Source organism: Salarias fasciatus (assembly GCF_902148845.1).
Source record: "Salarias fasciatus chromosome 7 unlocalized genomic scaffold, fSalaFa1.1 super_scaffold_4, whole genome shotgun sequence".
Taxonomy (NCBI): Eukaryota; Metazoa; Chordata; class Actinopteri; order Blenniiformes; family Blenniidae; genus Salarias; species Salarias fasciatus.
This window is the reverse complement of record NW_021941229.1, coordinates 23,788,686-23,808,719: the sequence shown is the minus strand read 5'-3', so window position 1 is coordinate 23,808,719 and position 20,034 is coordinate 23,788,686. Positions and strand designations below refer to the sequence as shown.

At 43.5% G+C, this 20,034-nt stretch overlaps 1 protein-coding gene across 5 annotated transcripts in view; it reads right to left on the bottom strand.

The window, feature by feature from the left end:
- Positions 1 to 16,772, bottom strand: part of LOC115382770 (rap guanine nucleotide exchange factor 1-like) — a 47,705-nt gene extending 30,933 nt beyond the window's left edge. For all 5 annotated transcript variants that reach the window (XM_030084649.1, XM_030084650.1, XM_030084651.1 and 2 more), the window contains exon 1: positions 16,478 to 16,772. In XM_030084649.1, the coding sequence (XP_029940509.1) occupies positions 16,478 to 16,505 (28 nt within the window). In that variant the 5' untranslated portion in view covers positions 16,506 to 16,772. The remainder of the gene's footprint in view (positions 1 to 16,477) is intronic.
- Positions 16,773 to 20,034: the final 3,262 nt, after the last annotated feature.

Below are 20,034 nucleotides of genomic sequence, written 5' to 3'. Positions count from 1 at the left end.
GAACAGAGCGCACAACCACGGCGATCTATAATGCAAATCCATGTGAACAAAACTGCCAATCGAATCCATAACAGCTCAGTGAGAATGCATTTGGTCAGCTGTGTCCAATGTCTGTGTGCAATCTGAAGATGAGAGCGTGAACAGAGGGGGGGGGTGAAAAAACATAGCTTCAGAGGGTTTGAGCCATCTTCACACAAATCTAACCAAACAACAGAGCAGAGCAATGACTGAAAACACGTCTATAAAGGGAAACTCCTGTTCTGTGAGTAGAGACATCATTACCTGAGTGACTCATGAGATAACTCAGAGAAACAGAGTCTTAACAAGCAACCACACAAGCCAAATTCCTTTTCTGTTCAGCCGCACTGGACTTATGAGTTTGGTTTGGAAAGCTTGAAAGCCAAACCTTGAACACCTAGTTTCCCTAGAAAGCATGCTCTACTCCCAACCCAACTCCTGAACAACTCCTACCACAATAATATTATATGATAACAAGTCATGAATCTCTAGGTGAAGCAAAACTGGAATTAACAGCAACAATAAAATATGTCGCATTAAGACATCAAGGCAACGAACAGCAAGAAGAGACACAATAATATTTAATCCGGTCTAATCGTTTGGTGACACACCTGCATTCTTGAGTCTGTCCGTTTGTCTGGTATCATGTTAATGAACATATTCACAGGTTTGGTTTGAAGTAGCGGTTTGGTAACCCCTAGGGGGAGCTGGAACACTTCATGAAGCAGGTAGCCTCAGGAATAGTCTAGAGGGGGTCAGGGGGGTGCGATCCACAGTATGATCTTCTCTTGGATTCAAGAGAAAAATCATAATGAAAATAAGTGAAGTGAAGGGACCACTTGAACGGAGATTGACTGGATGTGTATTAAGGATCTGGAATTATAGAACAAGTTTTAGACCACCAGGCGGTGGTCCAGGTGATGGGCCAACCAATGACTAAATAACCAACCATTATCAGCCACGGACCACAGTGAAACAGTAGTTTAAGTAACGCAGCAGTATTTTAACCCAAACAAAAATATACAACAGAAAAGATAACAAGCATGTGAGGCAGAGGGAGGAAGGGAAACTTCCCATAGTCATAACTCAGCTACAAATAAACTACAGTGCCCAAACTCAATGCAGCAGAGGTCAGAGAAGAGTATAAGCAGCTCCATAATTACATATCTTTCAGATTAGATGTGGTGGATGATATTGAGGGTAGTGGGTCAGCTCTGAGACAGCACACAGCACTTTTTGAATAAAGTCTTGTATTGCGGTAGAACGGTTAAGCAAACTTGCTTGATCCGTTTTGGTTAAATAGCTTCTCTGTTCTAAACCCACCAGACTCATAACTAACAATAACGAGACGATGGGTGTCACAGTGCAGAGACACCTGCACTTCTGGGACCCACAGGCCAGCAGCAGGACTTCAACCAACAAACTTATGAGCCAAAATCTGTATAAATTGCTCATAGGTGTGGAAACATGAGGTTTTGTGTGTGTCTCTGTGATGGAGTGGTGACCTGTTCAGGGTGTACCTTGACGTCACGCATGACTCACGACCTTGACTCAGCTCGAGCACCCTACGGGAAACCTTGACAAAATGTGTAATATCAGACCGGCTAGCCACCCATGCAAGGGCTGAGGAAAAGAAACCAGCAGGTTGTCTTCTTCACACTCCACAAAGAGGCTCGTCTTTTCAGGAGGTGGCTTCATTGTCACGGCATTAATTAAAAGCGAGTGACTCCATTATCTGCTCTTGTTCAAACTATTATATATGGAGCGCTAAACCTATTTGATTCCACACAGGGTGCATTTCCGACCCAGAGGTTGTGTGACCGACACAGAACTCATGTAGGTCATTTAGCTCTGAAGTCAGTGTTAGAAAAGGGTGGGACCATTAAGCCTTGTGTATTGTGTGGTGGCATAAACATTTACAAGTCTTTGGCCTCGATGCCAGCTCTGTTCAGCTATGAAGCCAACAAAACTCCCATCTTCCAAACTTTTCTCTACACACAGTCAACGCCATCTTTTCTCTCCATCTGTGTTTTTTCTCTGCAGTCCTCTGTGGCTTCCCACCACTGCTGCTGTTTTAAGTGAAGTTTCATCTTTACCGTTAACTGAATACAGTTTACCCACACGTTTCCCCTTTACGAGGTGAAGTGCGATGATGGTAAACACCACACTGTCCACATTCGCACATCACTGCAGATCTGTGAAAACAAGAGTGTTATCCAATTTGCCCCTGGTGGTTCGTTTACCAAAATTAACTCACACCCGTAGGGCGAGCTTTATTTGCAATTTTCCACGTCAATTACTCCACTCCATTGCTTTTAATGGCATGTGTAGTTGCGAGTAAGTTAAAAGGAATTTGGTATAGTTAGGCTGCTGTATATGTCGATGGATCACATCATGCAGCAATGGCTGTGCGCTGTGACTGATCTGAGGGTGAGCAAACAATTCTCACTCTGGCGGTATTTACACTAGCAGTCCCTGTAATAAAGGGCCAAATAAACACATTTTTAATGTTTCAAAATCTAACCTTTGTGATTTCCATGTTGCTCCACTTAAGCCAATGGGTCATCAAAACAAATGTCTAACAACATGTTATCTATGGAAAACCTGACAGAACAGCTCATCTCATGACTCATATTGGTCCCCTGGATCGTGCTCTGCTCTGCGAATGACTAAAAACCACTATTTTCCTTTTTGTTTTCAGCGAATAACCTGTAATTTGTGATTTATAAAACGTAAAACTGTAAAACTGAGCCCAAACCTTGGTGAAGAATCTCGGACTATACAAACAGTAAGGGGGAAAAAAAAAAGACATTTTGTACATAAAATTCCAACTTTTACACTCGGTTTAATCAGTGTTCAAAATGAAAGTGCCTTAGTGATGGTAGTAGCAGTAGTAGTAGTAGTAGGATAGTCACTATGTGGGTCAACGTGCCGTAGTGGGCACTGGACCAGCTGAAGGAACCAGATAATGGGAGCATTTGGCACAGCAGCTCATTGGGGGTGTGCTAAAAGCTACGGAGCTAGCCCGGAGGCTGCGCTGACTCGACTGTCCTATACACAACAGTTACACACGTACCAACAATACGCGGATTATTCACACAAGAATCCGCGTCCACAGACAGAAACAAATGAGCAAACAAAGAGTCTCTCTAAACTATTCAACCACGAGCAAAAGGTTGTGGGGGGGGGACGCCTCGGGGCCCGGTTCTCGACATCATCGACGGCAAACGCAACATAATATATGGCATTAGAGCTGGAAGCTTTTGATGCTCTATTTGTAAAATAAAATAAAAAAAACCCAAACTTCACAACTACACTTGGGCCCAATAACAAAGGAGATGCATAAACAACGAAGTGAGATACAAAAGGAACATAGTTGAGCTTCAACCACAATATATAACCAAGAAGCCAAAGAAGATAAATCAAAGTTGAAAGCCTGTACGAGTGCCACTGCAGAAAAGGGAAAAATCTCCTACATTTCCCAAAGCAGTGACGGCTTGCATTTTAGATTTAAGTGAGCCTGTAGCTACCACTCAGTAATAACTGGAGTTGATCAGCACAGGGCATAGCCCCATGAAGTAATCTGTTATTCAAGAGACAAATTAGTAAGAAACATGCTGCCATGAGATAATATCTCTTACGACAGCAGTGGTTACATTTCTCCTCTCAGATCATTCCTTTTGCTAGTCGATTTACCATTAAATTTTAACAATTCAGAGAACTCAATAGCAGTTTGTCACATTTTTCCAATCAAACTAAAAATTTTTTTTGCTAAGGCTAACTCTAGCAAAAGGTCGCCTTTGTGTTATGGATTATCAACCACCTTATCTTTCAGAGTTTTCAAGCAAATGTTGACCAGAAAGGGTTAAGATATATGTTTTTCCCCTGGTACAGATCTAAATGACTCATTTCGAATACACAGATAATAACAGGAAAATTTCCCACTCGAGATGTTTATCATGTTAGACTGAGGTGATAAGAGCAGAAGTGTCTTGTTATGACTCATGATTAAAATCTGTACAGATCTTTTAAATAATAACTACAAGCATGTTAAAAGGTTGAGTGTTGTTTAATGATTTGGAGCTGCAGCTCTTAACTAAAGGTAGAATGACATTAAATGTTTGTCATTGGCTAAGTATTTATTTTCCAGTGGTGTATAAAAGGGAAAAGTTGCCGCTGCATGAGGACCTTATTTCTTCTTATTTTTTTTATTATTTTTTTTAACACCTTCTAAGAAGTGTTCCAGAATAATTCAGAGTGTTGCTTGCCGGCGCTTTTGGCAATTTTTGAAGAAGTGTTCAAGGACAGTTCATGGAGACGGTCAACTGCGCTTCAGAAAAGCTTGCAGCCCAGTTTACAACTGATGCAAGTTGTTAGTTGTTGTTCTAGTACTGGTAGAGAATTAGAAATCTAATGTTTAAAATGTCTTGTGGTGCTAAAGAGCTATTTTTAGGATCACATCAACAAGTGTGAAGAATGAAAATTCAGGAGCACTAAACATTGAGAGAATTCCACTGGAGGGCATGGCAAGCTTATATGATGTAAAGCGTTGCAAGCGGGAAATCGCACAGCGCACGCCATCCTGGGTACCCCTCCTGTTCCTTCCCCACTGACGCCGAAGTCACTGGTACGATTTCCTGTCCCATGGCTCCCTCACCGAGGGCCGCTCCCCCTTCACAGTTCAGACCAAACCCAACTGCGTTCTTCTGCAGCTCGCCCCCTTAAATCCGGCCTACACAGCGACACACACACACACACACACACACAAGACAAAGAAGCACAATGTGCTACACAACAAGGAGAAACTCAAAGTAGTCCGATCCTTCAGGTGACCTCAGGGATGCGGCGTTTTCCCTGCATTTTTTAGCATTCCATTTAAAGCTCGCTTCCTGAACCGAAGCTTCGTGCTGGAAGAGAGCAGACTGACAGGCAGGCAGGTTCACCTTGGGTAAAACCAATAGACTCAAGAACCACAAAGTGCTATAAATACCTGGCTTGTCAGTATCTCTAACATCAAGCAGCACCAGAACGGAGACGCTGCGACAGTTAAAAAAAAAAAGAAAAAAGACAAGAAAAGAAAAAAAAAAGAAAAAGAAAAAGCAGAAACTCTGATCTGCCGAGATGAATTCACGGATTCTCACTGAGCGGCAGCTGTTTGGCAAGAGAGCAGGAGGCAAACAGGCACTATAAAGCACTTGAGATAGGAGACAGATCCTACACACAGACAAACAGCCACAAGAGAACCAATCACTTCACTGCCGAGTACAAGACGGAGGCAGATACAGACAGACAGAGGAGCACAGGCAACAGTAAATGGCCTCAAGCAGTGAGGAGTGGTACCACTCTCCACGTGGAAGAGCGCTCCACAAAGCTCATCTTGTCTGAGCGGCAGGCTACTTGTCGCCCCTCTTGACACGGCACAAACACTTTATTGGGCAAGACTGACAGACAGATGGCGCATATTTCAGTGCATCTCTCAGTGGAGACGCACACCGGCGAAGCAAACTCTCTGACTTTGGTCATTTTCACAGCTGGCTAAAAATAGACCCTGATAAGAGATGTGTCCGTCGCGCAGAAGAGACTCGCCCTCGCACACGGCCACTTATAATTAGGTGATGACTGCTTAAGCCGTGTCAGAGATGAATAATCACCCACCCACTGAAGTAACACAAACTCGACTGGACTTCTTCTTTTTTTTCATAGACAAACAGGCACGCACACACAAAAATACACTGACCACGCTCCTGCTCGAGCTCTTTGTCCTTTATTTATTTCCCTATAAATATACCCAAGCGCTTTTCACTGGAACAATTAAACATTTAAACGCAGGATCTGAACGCATTTCCAATTAAAAGATCCTAACTTTATGATCTGATTTTTCTTTAACCCGATCACATAAAACAGATGTGAGATTTTAATGTTCTTCTGAGTAATGACATCGCTCCACATGAAACGGCGTGTTGGAGCAACACATGAAGAAAGAAAAAAAAAAGAAGAAGAAAATAGAGTTGGGAGGTTAAATGAAAACAGGAAGACGACCGCAACAACTTTATTGCTTGGGATTAGCCAAAAAAAAACAGTCTCTAAAAGAATAACTAGTCAAACCATTGAAACTTCTGATATAACGAATTCAAAAATAAACTGCGTGAAGAACAACCAGCTGATGTCCTAATAGTTTTTTAGCAAAGGTAATCACATTCATACCGGTTAGCTTTAAGCTAATGTTTTAGGACTGGGAATATTCCAGAATATGCCACAATGCTAACTACCAGCAGCAGCACCGGTACAGCCCCGTCACGCACATCGTGAGAGTGAAACTCCAGGTGAAGTCCCTGAAAGTGTGTGTGTGTGTGTGTGGTGTCATTTAGCCCATTGTGTGCAGAGGAGTCTTTGACTCAAACGGGGACGCAAATGAACGCAAACAAATTAATTTCTGCATTTCGGGACTGCAGATGTCTGGTGTTTTCTCTGAATGCAGAATATTGAAAACATCCGACGCTTGAAATCAGGAGCAACCAGCCTTTCTGCACCTTCTCAATTCCTCTTAAACGTGATCAAAAAAACATTTGGTGCAAAACTTGACCTGTATAATTAGTTCTTCAACCACATAAGTATAGGCAAGCAACATATAATAAAGGACAAAATAAACAGCACATAGTGAATTGTAAGTCTCTTCTCATCAATATTCCAAGAACTTGAATTGTGTTTAATTCTTATTGCAAAGCAAATAAAACAAAAACAAAAAACTGTCTGCTACACCCTGTTTTGAGATTCTTGCCCTCCATCTAGCTGAAAGTGAAGAACATGAGCTGCTGTTGGGACAACTCTCACGCAGTAATTTGTGGTCCTTGAACAAACAATAAAAAGTTTGCAGCTTTTTATAAAACTGTTGATATAAGCTAGAAATGTAACAACAGAAGGTTAACCTTGTCTTGGCATAATAGGCCTTCCTTTAAAAGATACAGTAAAAAAGGTTAAAAAAAAAAAAGGAATACAAAAAAAGGTCCCTTGAAGGCAAAGTTTACCGATTATAGCAAATAAATGAATGTACAGCGGCTAAGCATTTTACAACTAATGAGCTTTATGGTTTATTGCTAGTTTAAAAGCATATTTACCCATTCAGGCTGTTTGAAAGAGAATATCCTTGAGGAAATGGGTCAGTGAAGACTGACAATCAAACAAAGCCTCCACTCAACCCAGAAGGCTACAGGCTCGGGGAATCACTAAGTAAACACAGAGTGTGTCTGCAATAAAGTATGTCAACTGCGGTTAGAGTGAGTTACAAAAAAAAAAAAAAAAGAGGAAAGATTTGTGATTATTTATGCGACCAAACACTCACACATGCACACACCCACATCTGCCTTGACAACAAGGCTGGCTTGTCTGCGAGCGAATGGCGACTTCTCGCTGCCCGTTCCTGATTTAGGGACGGGCGTCGGAAACTGGCAGCCACTGCGGGACATCCCCTTCATTGTATGCCAGCGCCCTGACCCGACCATGCCACCCCGGGGTCTCCACGATCCGATACACTCGTCGCCAGCGCACAGCCACAAACACAGCATGACATTTAGCTACTTCCAATGCACATGTACTTTCTTCGACACTTTATTCTTGCATGCAGTTGTATAACTCGCAGCAGATGCATCGGCGCATGGACAGTTAATACAACTCTGTTAAATCTATAAAAGATGAAGTGTTTCTGAATGTGAATTGACATAGAAGCAGTGAAACGGACCACGGATTATTCATTGGCGTTTATTTGAAACATGTTAACTGCAAAGTGTCTTTCTTCTGGAACAGGATAAAAGAAAACATCCATAGCAGTCTTATGCTATCAGATTTAGGCTTCAAGTCGGGAAGTCCGCTTCAAGGAAGTGTGTGTGATAAATAAATAATGTAGAAAGCCTAATTAGGCAACGCAGCTGCAATTTACAACCAATGCAACTGAATACCTTTGCATATTTTCAGTTACTGGGCAGTGAAAACCTAAAATACTGTGAGGGGATCCGACAGCATCGGCAGTGACCAACTGTGTTCAAGAGAAAAGTAACGATGCTATCAGTGCATTTCCAGTTCATCTGTGGCTAAAAAAAAAACCCCAAAAAACATCTCATCTGGACATCTGTCTGAAACACATTACTCATTTTATCCGTCTGTATCGTGGGACATCACAGCCATGGAGGCTGGGCAGGTCGGTGCAGACTAGACACACACACACACACACACACAGACTCTGACTGCCTGTTGGGTTGAAATGCACAGATTTATTAGGCCCAGCACACCACAGACTGTGTGTTTTGAAAACAGGGTATTATAGCACCCGGCGCTGTGTAATTACACAATGATGGACTCAACTACCTTAATTATGGAGCCGCTCTCTATGTGCTGCAGGCTCACCAGGGTGGATCTGTTCACACAGCTTAGCGGGAGAAGCACAAGCTCATAGCACACATTAATAAATCAAGCTGTGTTAACCCAACGTGTGGATCAACAAACACACTCGACTGCCATGGTGAAGCAAGGCAGGACAGCTTGGATTCACGCTGCAGCGATTACAGAGTGCAACCAATACCATATTTCACATTGTGCAACGGGATTAAGGCCACAGGATCTAGGTACATTAAATGATCCTCACCTCACGGGGCACGGTTAGAGAGGCGATATATTCTGCTCTGTCTACAAATTTTGGATTTGATCAGTCAAAGCAGCAGGCTGTGGCTCTGTCGAGCAGCCTCCTTGGGCCGGGTCCGCCCAAAGGCAGCAAGCAGGGCAAAATGAGCACCTTCTGTAAAGCCACACGACACAAAAAGCACAGTGAGGAATGTCCCCTGCATTTTATTCTGCCAGCAAGCCTATTTTACATGAAAGCTCCAAAACTGGCAGCAGCAGCCTTAAACAAAGCAGCACACGTCGCCATAAAGAACAATGAAAATACGCATTCGCCCAACAAAAAAAATGAAAAAATACTGTTGAATAAATGCATTCGAAGAAAACTTCCATAAGCAGTTACTCCAGAAACTGTGCAAGTGAAATAGAACCATGTGCTACAAAGGATTTTTTTTAGTAGTCTTCATTTACATTTCAATCTGTGTGTTTACTGAAGCAAAAGTAGAGAATAGCAAAACTGTAACCAGTTTTATCAGCGTTCTGCTCCTTGTTTATGCAACAGCAACAAAAATACATTCCAGCTTCAAAACAAAAGATCAAGTGCAGCATTGATCTCACTGCCAATATGTAGAGAGAAAATAAAACAGAGACATCGAGTGTGGATATATTTAGATGTCTTTACCTGTATCCTCATCTAGATCCCCCTGTAGAGAGGAGTCTGTGTCCTCCGAGGAGGCCTGACTCCTCCAGCTGATATTCCCCATCCAGGAGCAATTAGTTCTCCCAGCGTCTAATCCAGGTGATTGCTGTGGTTACGCTCGTGGTCCGCGCTGCCTTTTCGTCAGGCTGGCATTTTTAACAGCTATCACTCGATAGCACTGCTGAGCATTAGTCATAAACTACACGGTCCTCATGACCATTCTCACTTGACTCACGTTAGACGCCGCTTGAAAGGAAAGATCCACAAATAGCGCTGACGGAAGTCAGGAGGAATTAAAAAGCAGTGTTCCTTTTCCAAATTGGGGCAATTGTTTATTTAAAAATGTTCTTGTAAAAGGGCGAGAATCGCATACTCCCGGGTAGGCCAGCTCGGCGAAGCACGCTGACATCAGTGATCCTGGAGAAGGTCCAACCCACAGGTAACGAGAGCGAGCGTGCGCTCCACATTCATTAGAGGGAGAGCGGACCACCTGCAGGAATAAATGACCTGCTCTGTGGCATGTAGGCCAACACGCAGCAGTGCGTTCAAGGGAAGCATGGTCTCAGGACCGCTCACAGGAACAAAGTCTCAGGCGCACGGACGGAAGCAGTAGTACTGAATTACATATAAGATCTCTGAGAACAATCTGAACGCCCGCCTTTAGATCCGTGGAAGATTGTTGAGGATGCCGAGGGCAGAACGGCTTTGAAAACATTCATATTACAAAGACCTGATAACCTTCTGAGACACTGCTCTCCACTTCCCATCGATTGCTTCCGTCCAATCGTTATCCATCGCGTAATCCATCCAATTGTCTACCTGACTCTCTGCATGTGCAGAAAGTCTTCCTCTCAGTTCTCCACCTCGCTTCTTTATCTCTCTAAACTCTTTTCCCTCCTTCTTTTTCGTTTTCCCATGCACAGCTCTCTCACACACACACGAAAAATCTAATTACAACACAGCTAAACCTATACGGGAACAGCAAGCCTCTCATTCTGTGGTGGAGGGAGGGTGAAACGCTTGCTGCCATGAAACCTCAAAATTGCAGCATGTCAAACCGAGGCTCGTAGTGCAACAGTGGGATCACTCATCAGCAGTGTGGGTAGACCCAATTGTCTCGGGAACCCTTTTGTAATCGGGACTGCTTTAGCTTTTCCTCAGAGTTTTTGGTGACTAAAGCAAAGGGCTTGATATTTCTGTGCATCACACGGGGAGCCTTTTCTGCCTGGAGGTATGCAGTAGCCACTCAGCAAACACAAAGCCACTGAAATGACTTACACTTGGGCGTTAATTCTTGGAATGTTTGAGAGTAAACACTTTGCATTAGAGCTAAACCCTTTGCAAAGAGCAAACACACGGATGCACACTGCCACGCTATGCAAACGGGCTGGGAGCGGAGCGTCTAAAATAAGGAACTGATGGATCAGTTCCGCTGTGGCCGGCTACGAGCATGAACCATCCAGTCAGAGGAGAGTCCACGTGCTAATTATAAAACACTCTGCTGCTCCCACGCCTTTGTTGCCAACGCAGGAAAGTCTGTTGTGTCACAATCCCTGTATGCAAAGGGGGTGCAGGGAAAGACTGACTTTACAACTATAAATACATTAAAAAAGCGGAATCGAAACACAAGAAAGTAATAAGACACATGCATGATATCAATTAAGGCCAGTTTCTAAAAGTTACTTTTGTGCTCCACTATGCACGACGAAGAGAGATCACAATCAGACCAATATGACTTCAACAATCTGCCTATTATCGTAAACCTCTTCCTACATCAAATGCATGGAGTTCAAGAGTCTGTTGTATTTGATATGCAACTCAATAGCTAAAGGATGAGCGCCAATGGTTCAGAAAGAGTGCAACAGAGTGAGAATCTAATTATGCTGCTTCTTTTTCTTTCCACTGAATATAAATTGTGCAGAATATAAAAAAAAAAGATTCTGAAATTAATCATGACATAAAGAGTAGTAACGAGTTTCAAAAGAAAGAAAGTGACATGGATTCATTTAGCAAGGTGAACTTCAATGTAAATTGGCTTTACTTAAATATTTCAATGAAACTATCCTTTTTCTGGTTACAACAACACAATATTACAACCTGTATTTAGTGCAAAACATTTATTAATTCATTGCTAGTTGGCAGATTACACGCAAAAACAGATAACCACATACAATCTTATTCACAAGTTCCTGGACTGTGACGGCCTGGAGAAAATCAAAGCAGAGGGAAAACATGCAAACCCCAAACAAAAAAGGCCATTTAGTACAGAGATGAACTGAAGATTTTCTTGCTGACTACATCTCAGGTTGGGTGCTGTAAAAAATGTTCCCAAACATATGCGAAGTGCTGAAATTCATAATGCTTTGAGCAGCTCCTGAACAAACTAACAGTAACAGTACTGATGATTGGCAAAAAAGGAAAATCTGAAACAATAAATTAAGGTTTACAAATGACTCAACTATTAAACCACCAAGTCAAAAGGAGAATATGTACATGGTGTCGGCCATTCTGGAGTGACCAAAGACAAATTATAATGAAAAATGTTTTCGTGCAGAAGGAAGTTCAACAATTGACAAAATAGATCTTCTGACTTCGACTCGAAATGAAGAGAAACACCCAAAGAACTTATAACGAGCTCCATGGCGATGCAGACAGAGTAAACCAGACACCCATTACAGGCCGACTCCAAAACATCCCCAGGTTTAAGCCTTGATATCCTTTTCATTTTACAGCACCCTGACAGCCTTGTTTGTCAGAGTCAGTGCAAACAAAAACAACACAGTACATCATGTGCGAAGCGGCAAATGAAAAAACACACTCCCGAAAAACTTCGGCAGTCTCCTCCACCCTATTCATTTTCTCTGAGGAAAACACGAAGACGCATGTCGGGCTGGAGGCTGCTGAAAGCTTTTGGGAAACACCAGCAGCAGACAGTGAATCTGTTTATGGGGAACAGTTCAGGCTGCCTGAGTGATGAAGTCATGTGGGTGCGTATGCAGAGAAGGGGGTTCAGTGTTGAAAGAGAAACAATAACCCGCTCGCTCTGTTCCCTACAAGGCGGCATCCTCGCTCAACTCCACACTGCAGGTTGAGAAGTCGACTCTCGAGAGGCAACACTGTCTGTGAGCGTCTGGACCCCCCCCAACCAGAGAGAAGGAGTCGGTGACAGGGGGACGCCACATCCATGGTGAGCAGCTCGGTGAAGACGCCGGGCATAAGTCTCCCGCTGGAGCTCGGTGTCGGTGTGTGCACTGATAGGCCTGCTCAGACTGTGCGCTATGGTAACCATTTATTCAGAATCAGGACACAACTTAATCAACCTCGACCCATGACTCTGCCTATGTGCCTTCCTCGTAAAGACGCCAACGTATCTATTTATCTGGTGAGTCTCCGCATCGAAACAGGCTCCCTTTCCTCCACCATTTCTTGAAGTTCTTCCACACCTTCACTCTCTGGGGGAGAGGGCTTACGACACCGAAGCTGCTTTGACAGTTTTTCAGCGCTGCCACAAATCCCTGGCCCTGCCTCTGCCCGTTTCCATTAAGCTGCCTGCCAGTGTTTCGTGTCCTGTGGGACTAATTTGAGATCGATGGGTACATGACAACAGGCCGACAAGTGACCCAGTAAACACCACAGGAAGCCTGGTGAATCAGGTCCACACCAGAGGATGGATACATGGGAGAGCTGATGGATGAGATGATAATCAACCACCATGAGACACAACTTGGTTACTGGACATCTTCTTAGTTTCATTAGCTGTCAGGATGAAATTTGTTGAACAGTTCAGACTGTTTAGCTCTAAAAAGAAGACCCTGGACTTGCCATCCTGACAATGTAGTGAAAAGTGGAAGAAGCTGCAGCTGCCTGCTACTGAGCCAAACAAGAGGAAATCAGCCGATGCCAAAAACAACTAGTTTCACAATGAATGAGATGTAAATAAAGAAACCCCCGCAGGGGTTTTGAAGGTCAGCATTACTGTTAAATGCCTGGAAACACTGAATTATGTGAATTCTCAATCACAAATTACATCCATTCAGCTTCACTATGCCTTTATCATACTAGGGGAGGCTGGAGGCCATCGCAGCTGGCAGCTGTCACAGGCAGGGGACCTCCGTTCAAAGAGCCAATAGGTGTTGGACTATCTATGTGCAATTTGGAGCCACAGCAGCATATTTGCCTTTAACGTAAACTCTGTATTTAATTTAATGTGAAGAAGCAGGTTTATTCCAGCATCTCTGCAAATAAAAATAAATGTATCCTTCAGAGAAAAATGCCCTCCAGGAGCACAGTTCAATGTACAGCTCTACTGGATGGATGAAAGTTCTAGAAAAACAAAAGACCGACTTCATCCTCAAGTGTGTTTACATCAATTAGTCCTCATACCTGCAGCGGCTTTTGTGTTTTGTAGATCTTCATATCTACCCAGACATTTGCGCAGCCCTTTTTCTTTGTCCCTAGAGCTTTCAGAAGGAGTCAGACGCACATCTTTTAAATAGAAAGCTCCCTGTGAGAGAAATCTCTCCACCTCTTTCTGCTGCATAAAACTTCTGCAATTTCTCGCTTTAAATCTCGAGGCTCATTGCACTGACAGGATCTTTTACTTTGGTCTGTGTTGGCAAAAACAGAATAATTATGAGTGAAGCTTAGTGGACTTTTGTGCACAATTATCTGTCTGCTATGAGGAAGGTGCAGGTATGGAATGATCACTCTTGGACGTCTGCTGATCCCTGGAGTTTGTGTTGTAGTCAGACATATATCAACTGAATAAAAAGCTCCATCTGAGTGGAGTAATCCCTCTCCTCTCTCTGCCGCTGAAAACCCCCTTTAATTTCTTATTTTACAACAACTTCCTCAAACTCCTACATTGCACAGATATGATCTTTTACTTTGGTATGTGCTGCCAACGCTGACTTGTTCTTGTGCACGGCTGCCGAGGCTGGTCGTGTGGGTGGGAGTGGGTGAGCGAGCTGTCTGTGCTTGTGTCGCAGTCAGTGTTGAGTTGTTTTGTTTAGAGGTGCCTTTTGTTTTTATGCAAATAAGAACGGCTCAAAATTAAAAGGTTACCCTTGAGATGGACTCGCGACATGTCATGGGCGTGCGCCGCCTTTTGCTTTAAGGCAGATGAAATCAGCTCTGGCCCCCCATGACACTAAGTGGATAAAGCTGGGATTGCAGATGGATTGATGGATTTAAAAGAGATATCCTTCAATGAACTCAAATTCACGTAATGGCTTAGCGATTGCTGAAGCAAAGTCATACTGAGGGTCGACCAGCAGTCTGAAAGCTGGCTCCACGAGGCTCTTCAGCCTCTTTGCGGTGATTTAGTGAAACTTTCACAAAATTCCATGTGAATAAACTGTTGCAGATTCAAAGGGAATCTTTAAATATATCGTCGAGAGAAATTTGATTCACCGAACCAGCTACCTATCTTCGACACTGCTTTAGCCAACTTCGGGTTCTGGAGCTGGATCGGATCCCATCTATCTAAGGGCAAAATCAGGGTTCAGTCCACAGGTCATCGCTCCATCACGGGGCCGTGATGTGATGGACTTGAGATTAGTGAAGCTGGCATGAGCTCAGAAAGTCACAGGTTTGAATCTCACAGCGAAGAGGTGACCACTGCTGGTCTCTGGGAAGACCCTTAACCCCACCACATTCCTATTTCTGTGGACAAGTATTTTCTATGACAAATACAAAGAATTCTAACAATATAGAATTGTGATCGTCTCAATCGGAAGGTTGCAGACTCGATTTCTGTCCTGTCAACATCTTGAAGTATCCTGGAGCAAGACACTGACCCCCAAATCCCTACTGATAGATGGATTGAGCACCTTGCATGGAAGGTGTGTGAATGGGTGAATGTGATCAAAACAGCAGAAAAGTGCAAATAATAAGCAAAATCTATTTCCCATAAAAGAAAATTCGGTGGCTGCTTCCACAGTAGTATTTTGTATCTGCAGTAATGGTGATATAATGTGGGATGTGGACATTTCATGCAGATAAACCTCTGGGTCGTGACCATATGTAGTCATCTGTCTGCAAGACACGAAAGGAATCGGAAACTTTTACGCCTGTTAAAGAGTGAGTGAGGCAGTGGTGGATGACACTCCCTCCCGGCCTCTTACTGCTGCTGTGTGAGTGTGTGTGTGTGTCCATTTACTGCATTCAGCAGCACAGGACGACGGCTGGAGAGAGAGAGAGAGAGAGGGAGAGACAGCTGCCAGTGGAGCGGGATGCAAGTGTAGCTGGCGGGTATAAAGTTTCCCTTCCAAAATGCAGACCCCACCAGCTCCACCAGCTCCAGCTCCACCAGCGACCACCTCGCTCCCTCTCGCGGTTTGCCGTGCTCTGCGGAGCTACTACACACCGAAACCAGCGGTGCTATGCAGACACAAACAAAAAAAGAAAACATACACACACACACAACACGCTGATAGCAACGTAAATAGACACACGGCAACGTTTGGGCGTGTTACAACTCCAGAGCCCTGGAACAGCACAGCTAGTGGCGCTAGCCGCTAACATGTAGCTGCTGCTAGCTACCCTCACAAACCCCGAAAATGTAGCAAACGACTAACGAGGAGGCACAAGGGAGAAAAAGAGGGGGGGAATTACATTTAATAAACGCATTCACGTGGCTGGAGAGGTTGGAGGTAGAGTGTTTTCAAACCAGCAACCCTTTCGGTGTATTTGGAGAGTGAATGGTGAAATACCGGTGGAGTACGGTCCAGACTACAGCACGTTTAAATGGCTCTTTTTTTCTCCCAGCCTAGCTTCCATCGTCTTAGCTCCACTGTCTGGAGGAGCACTGGCGTCAATCATTTAGCCAAACGGGCCGGTGGAGCAGCCATCTCAGCCGGACACGAGGTCCAAACGGGTCCGGAGCCCGAGCTAAAGCCAGCTAGCTGATGCTTTATTTTAACAATCCACGAGGCCCAATTAAAACCACCCGATTCACACTGGAACAGATCAGAGCAGCGGGATCCACGGTTCAGGGGGAGGAGGGGGGGGAGGAAGGCAGGAGGGGAGAAACACAGCACCTCCGAACCCGCATTCGATCCATCCGCGTCCCGTGTGAGGGATACCGTTATCCCGCTGAAGCAGAGGTGGGAGCGGCGTGGCGGGGGGAGTCCGAGCCCCGGCAGGACTTACCTTGCTTGCTCTCTATTTTTCTCGACATTTTCGTAGCCAGCAGCTGTGATCCCACTCGGCAGTTTCAACAAAACCGTCGCTACAGACGAGCCCTTCGCCGCGCGCCTCCTCCGATTATTCCCTCATTTTCGACGTGCTCTTTGTGTCCATGAGATGATTCCGCCGGGCCGAGGACCATAGATTCACAGGCCACACACATTGGTACGGTCAAAAAAAGAAGTGTTTCAGTCCGTCTCCGGGTATTTTTCACTGGCTCCACACGCATACACACACACACACACCACACAACACTCACGTTAATGCCTTGAACCGAGACTGCTGGGGCCTGGTTCGGGGCGACAGCGCCCCCTGGCGGCAGGAATCACGCAGATCGATCTGTCAACAAGAGGATGGGCGTGTTTCAATTTCAATTCAAAAGAGTTGGAAGAAACCAGACTGTGCGACTGTTTGCAGGCTCGCGTCCAAAGGTGCGGCGTTTATGCAGGGACAGCCGCGGAGTCGCTCACATTTTTGCATGTGAATAACACGTAAGTCTTTTGCATGCATCAATAAAAACAGCTTTCTAATAATCAATTGTTAAAAATCATCCGACTTTCCAAGAATCAATGCATGTTTTCATTATGATTGCATACATAAAAAATATTGCACTTTCATTATTGACTATATAGCTGTACAGTGCACATTGACCTCAGAATGAAAAGGTCATTGTTTCCAGTCTGGGCCAGGCCTTTCTTTGTATGGGTTTTCTCTGGTTTCTACCAAGAGTCTAAAAAAACACACATAATTGGTGACACTAAATTGCCCCCAGGTGTGAATGTGAGTGTGTGTTTGCCCTGTGATAGACCTGTGTATCCTGCCCTTGCCCACAGTAAGATGGAATCGGCTTTAGTGCCCCGTGACCCTGTACAGGATAACACGGTATAGAGGACTGATAGATAATTGATTATAAAGCTGCACAGTACACATTAGCCTCACAGTTAAAAGATCATGGCTTCCAGTCAGAGCTAGGCCTTTCTTTGCACGTTCTCCCTCTGAGTATTCTGGTTTCCTCTCACACTCCAAAAACATGCATGTGAGGGGAAAATGATGACCCTGAATTGCCCATATGTGTGACTGTCTGTCTCCCTGTATTTGCCCTGTGATGGCCTTCTTTCCAGAGTGTATCCTGCCTTCTCAGTCAGCTGGAATTGGATCTTGCACCCAGCAAAAGCAGTATAAACACTGAATATTCACACAGGAGTCCAGAAAACATTTCCGAATGGGATCAGTAAAAGCATTTATTTATTCTTCCAGGTTGACTGCGGTGATTCCCAGACCGGGGTCTGTGACCACCTTGAAAATCTGCCAGAGGAATACAATGGATTTTTTTTTTTCCCACTCAACGGTTGTCATAATCAAATTTACACATGCAAACAGATATAAATCACAGTCCAGTGCAGACCTGGGATAGTGCTAGAATTTTCAAGGCAATTGCAATTTATGCAATTTATTGAAAATGTTTGTTTCCAGCAGTATTTGCCGTCACTGAAATGTTTTGGAAAATCAGAGATAAGAGAGGAGGTCTACTGTATTTACTAGATGCAATCAGAGGGGGGAAAAGGCTGAGAAAAACTGCAGTGGCAAGGTGAAGAATAATTATGTTTCGCTGCAGGAACTGCACTGATTCTGCTCCTACAATCATCTGAGTGACATGAAAGGATAATACACAACCCACTTCATCTATAACACGGTTTTATAAATAAGAAAACATTGTTAAAGTTTCATAATGAAATGTGAACCTTGGATTTATTGTGTATTCAAACCTCCTTCAGCTGCAGCAACTGTTATCGATGTATCGATCTGTCCATTGTAAGTACATCCATAAAACATAAAAGTAAATCAATTATTAACTGTCTTATCCATCCAGCCTTTCGTCTATCAGTGTTTGTATCGGTCAATTGACTACTGCGGCCATGTGAAGCATGGGATTGTAGTTTTTTTTTTGTCTCCTCTGGGGTTTCTAAAATTAGATTTGAACATGTAAAAGAAAAACATGGCAAGTCAGTGTTTTGTACTGGAGAGTCTTTCTCTTCAGTGTAATCAGAGATCAGAAAGATCTTCAGCCGTTCTTACGGGAAATCTACAGCGCTCCAAAAATAAAACACCGGCGAGATAACATGATACAAAATGTTATTCATTATTTATTTGCAGCTCGTCGTGACACTGTGCTGCCTTCCTCTGGATGTAGGTCTCTGCTTTTTTACTTTTATGGAAACAAATTAAAAATGTTTGGGTCACAATTGTGATCTTCTCAACAACTGCAGCAACGCATCCCGGATAAGAAAAGGGGGTGGACCAAACAGTTTCAGTGGTTATACTTGTTAAATACATACATCTACACATTAATAAACAGAGTTTTGCTTCAATGCAGGAATCTCACACATTCTTCATGTGTTCTATTTATATTTCTACTTATGACCATGTAGCGGTTTACATGTTTTCTCTGTGCAACGTGATGCTTTTTCAGTAACTTTGATTTTACATTATGCTTCTAAATTGCCTCCAGGTATGAATGTGTGCATGAGTTGTTGTCAGCGTTTGCTCCGACTTCCTGACCTGTAACCTGAAACACCCATAGGGCCGATCAGCTCAGCCGCCGTGTGATCCTCAGCTGGATGAAGCGACGTGGAGGACGGAGGGATGGAATCTGCTCCTGAGCAATATTCTAATTCAAACACTGGGGTCTGTTATTATGAGACCAGTAATTCAGGTAATGTTCAAGTAGTTGGTTTCTCACTTCCACGGCCTTCACAGCATGACGGTCTTCCTCTGTTTAAGCATCAAGGCTTGTCTGCTTCTGTTTGGCTACATTACACAAGGTTATGTTTTTAAGCCATTCTGTCTCATCATTTAGGAATCCTGTTGAATTCCTCATCCTGCCTCGCATCTTATTTTGTTATAACTTTACTTATACATCCCATCCGATTGCTTAATTTACTGACTTTGTTCATTTTATTGAATGAAATCAGGTATATTTCTAATAACATTTAACACAGAGACACAGACAAACTTAAACACAAACCTACAAGCTATTCAGGGAACATGCATGTTTTCACACTGTGATAAACTGGAGTATCTGGAGAACGCTCAGGCACTGGCATTACAGCAACACACACACACTAAACACACAAAGAACAGGCAGGCCTACATTTGATCACAGCTTTTTAATCACTGCTGAAAACATTAATGTGTTTTTGAGTCCTCTCTGAAATAGATCATTGCGTTTACCTTCTAAAACTGAGCTTTGAGCTTAAAGGTTGTTTTCTTGATTTTTTTCAACACCTACTGTACACATAAGACACACAACCAATTAAAAAAGTAATACAGGAAAACTGATTCAGTTTATTAGAAATAAAACACTACATGGCTTCATTTCTAATAAAACTGCTACTTTCTTATAGGGTTTTTTTTTTTTTTTTACAAATGTAAACTTAGTATTAACAGCTTGAATAGAGGCACAGAGCCCTCTATTGGGCACACAGAGATCTTCAGTAGATACATATAAAACAGTCTTTTTT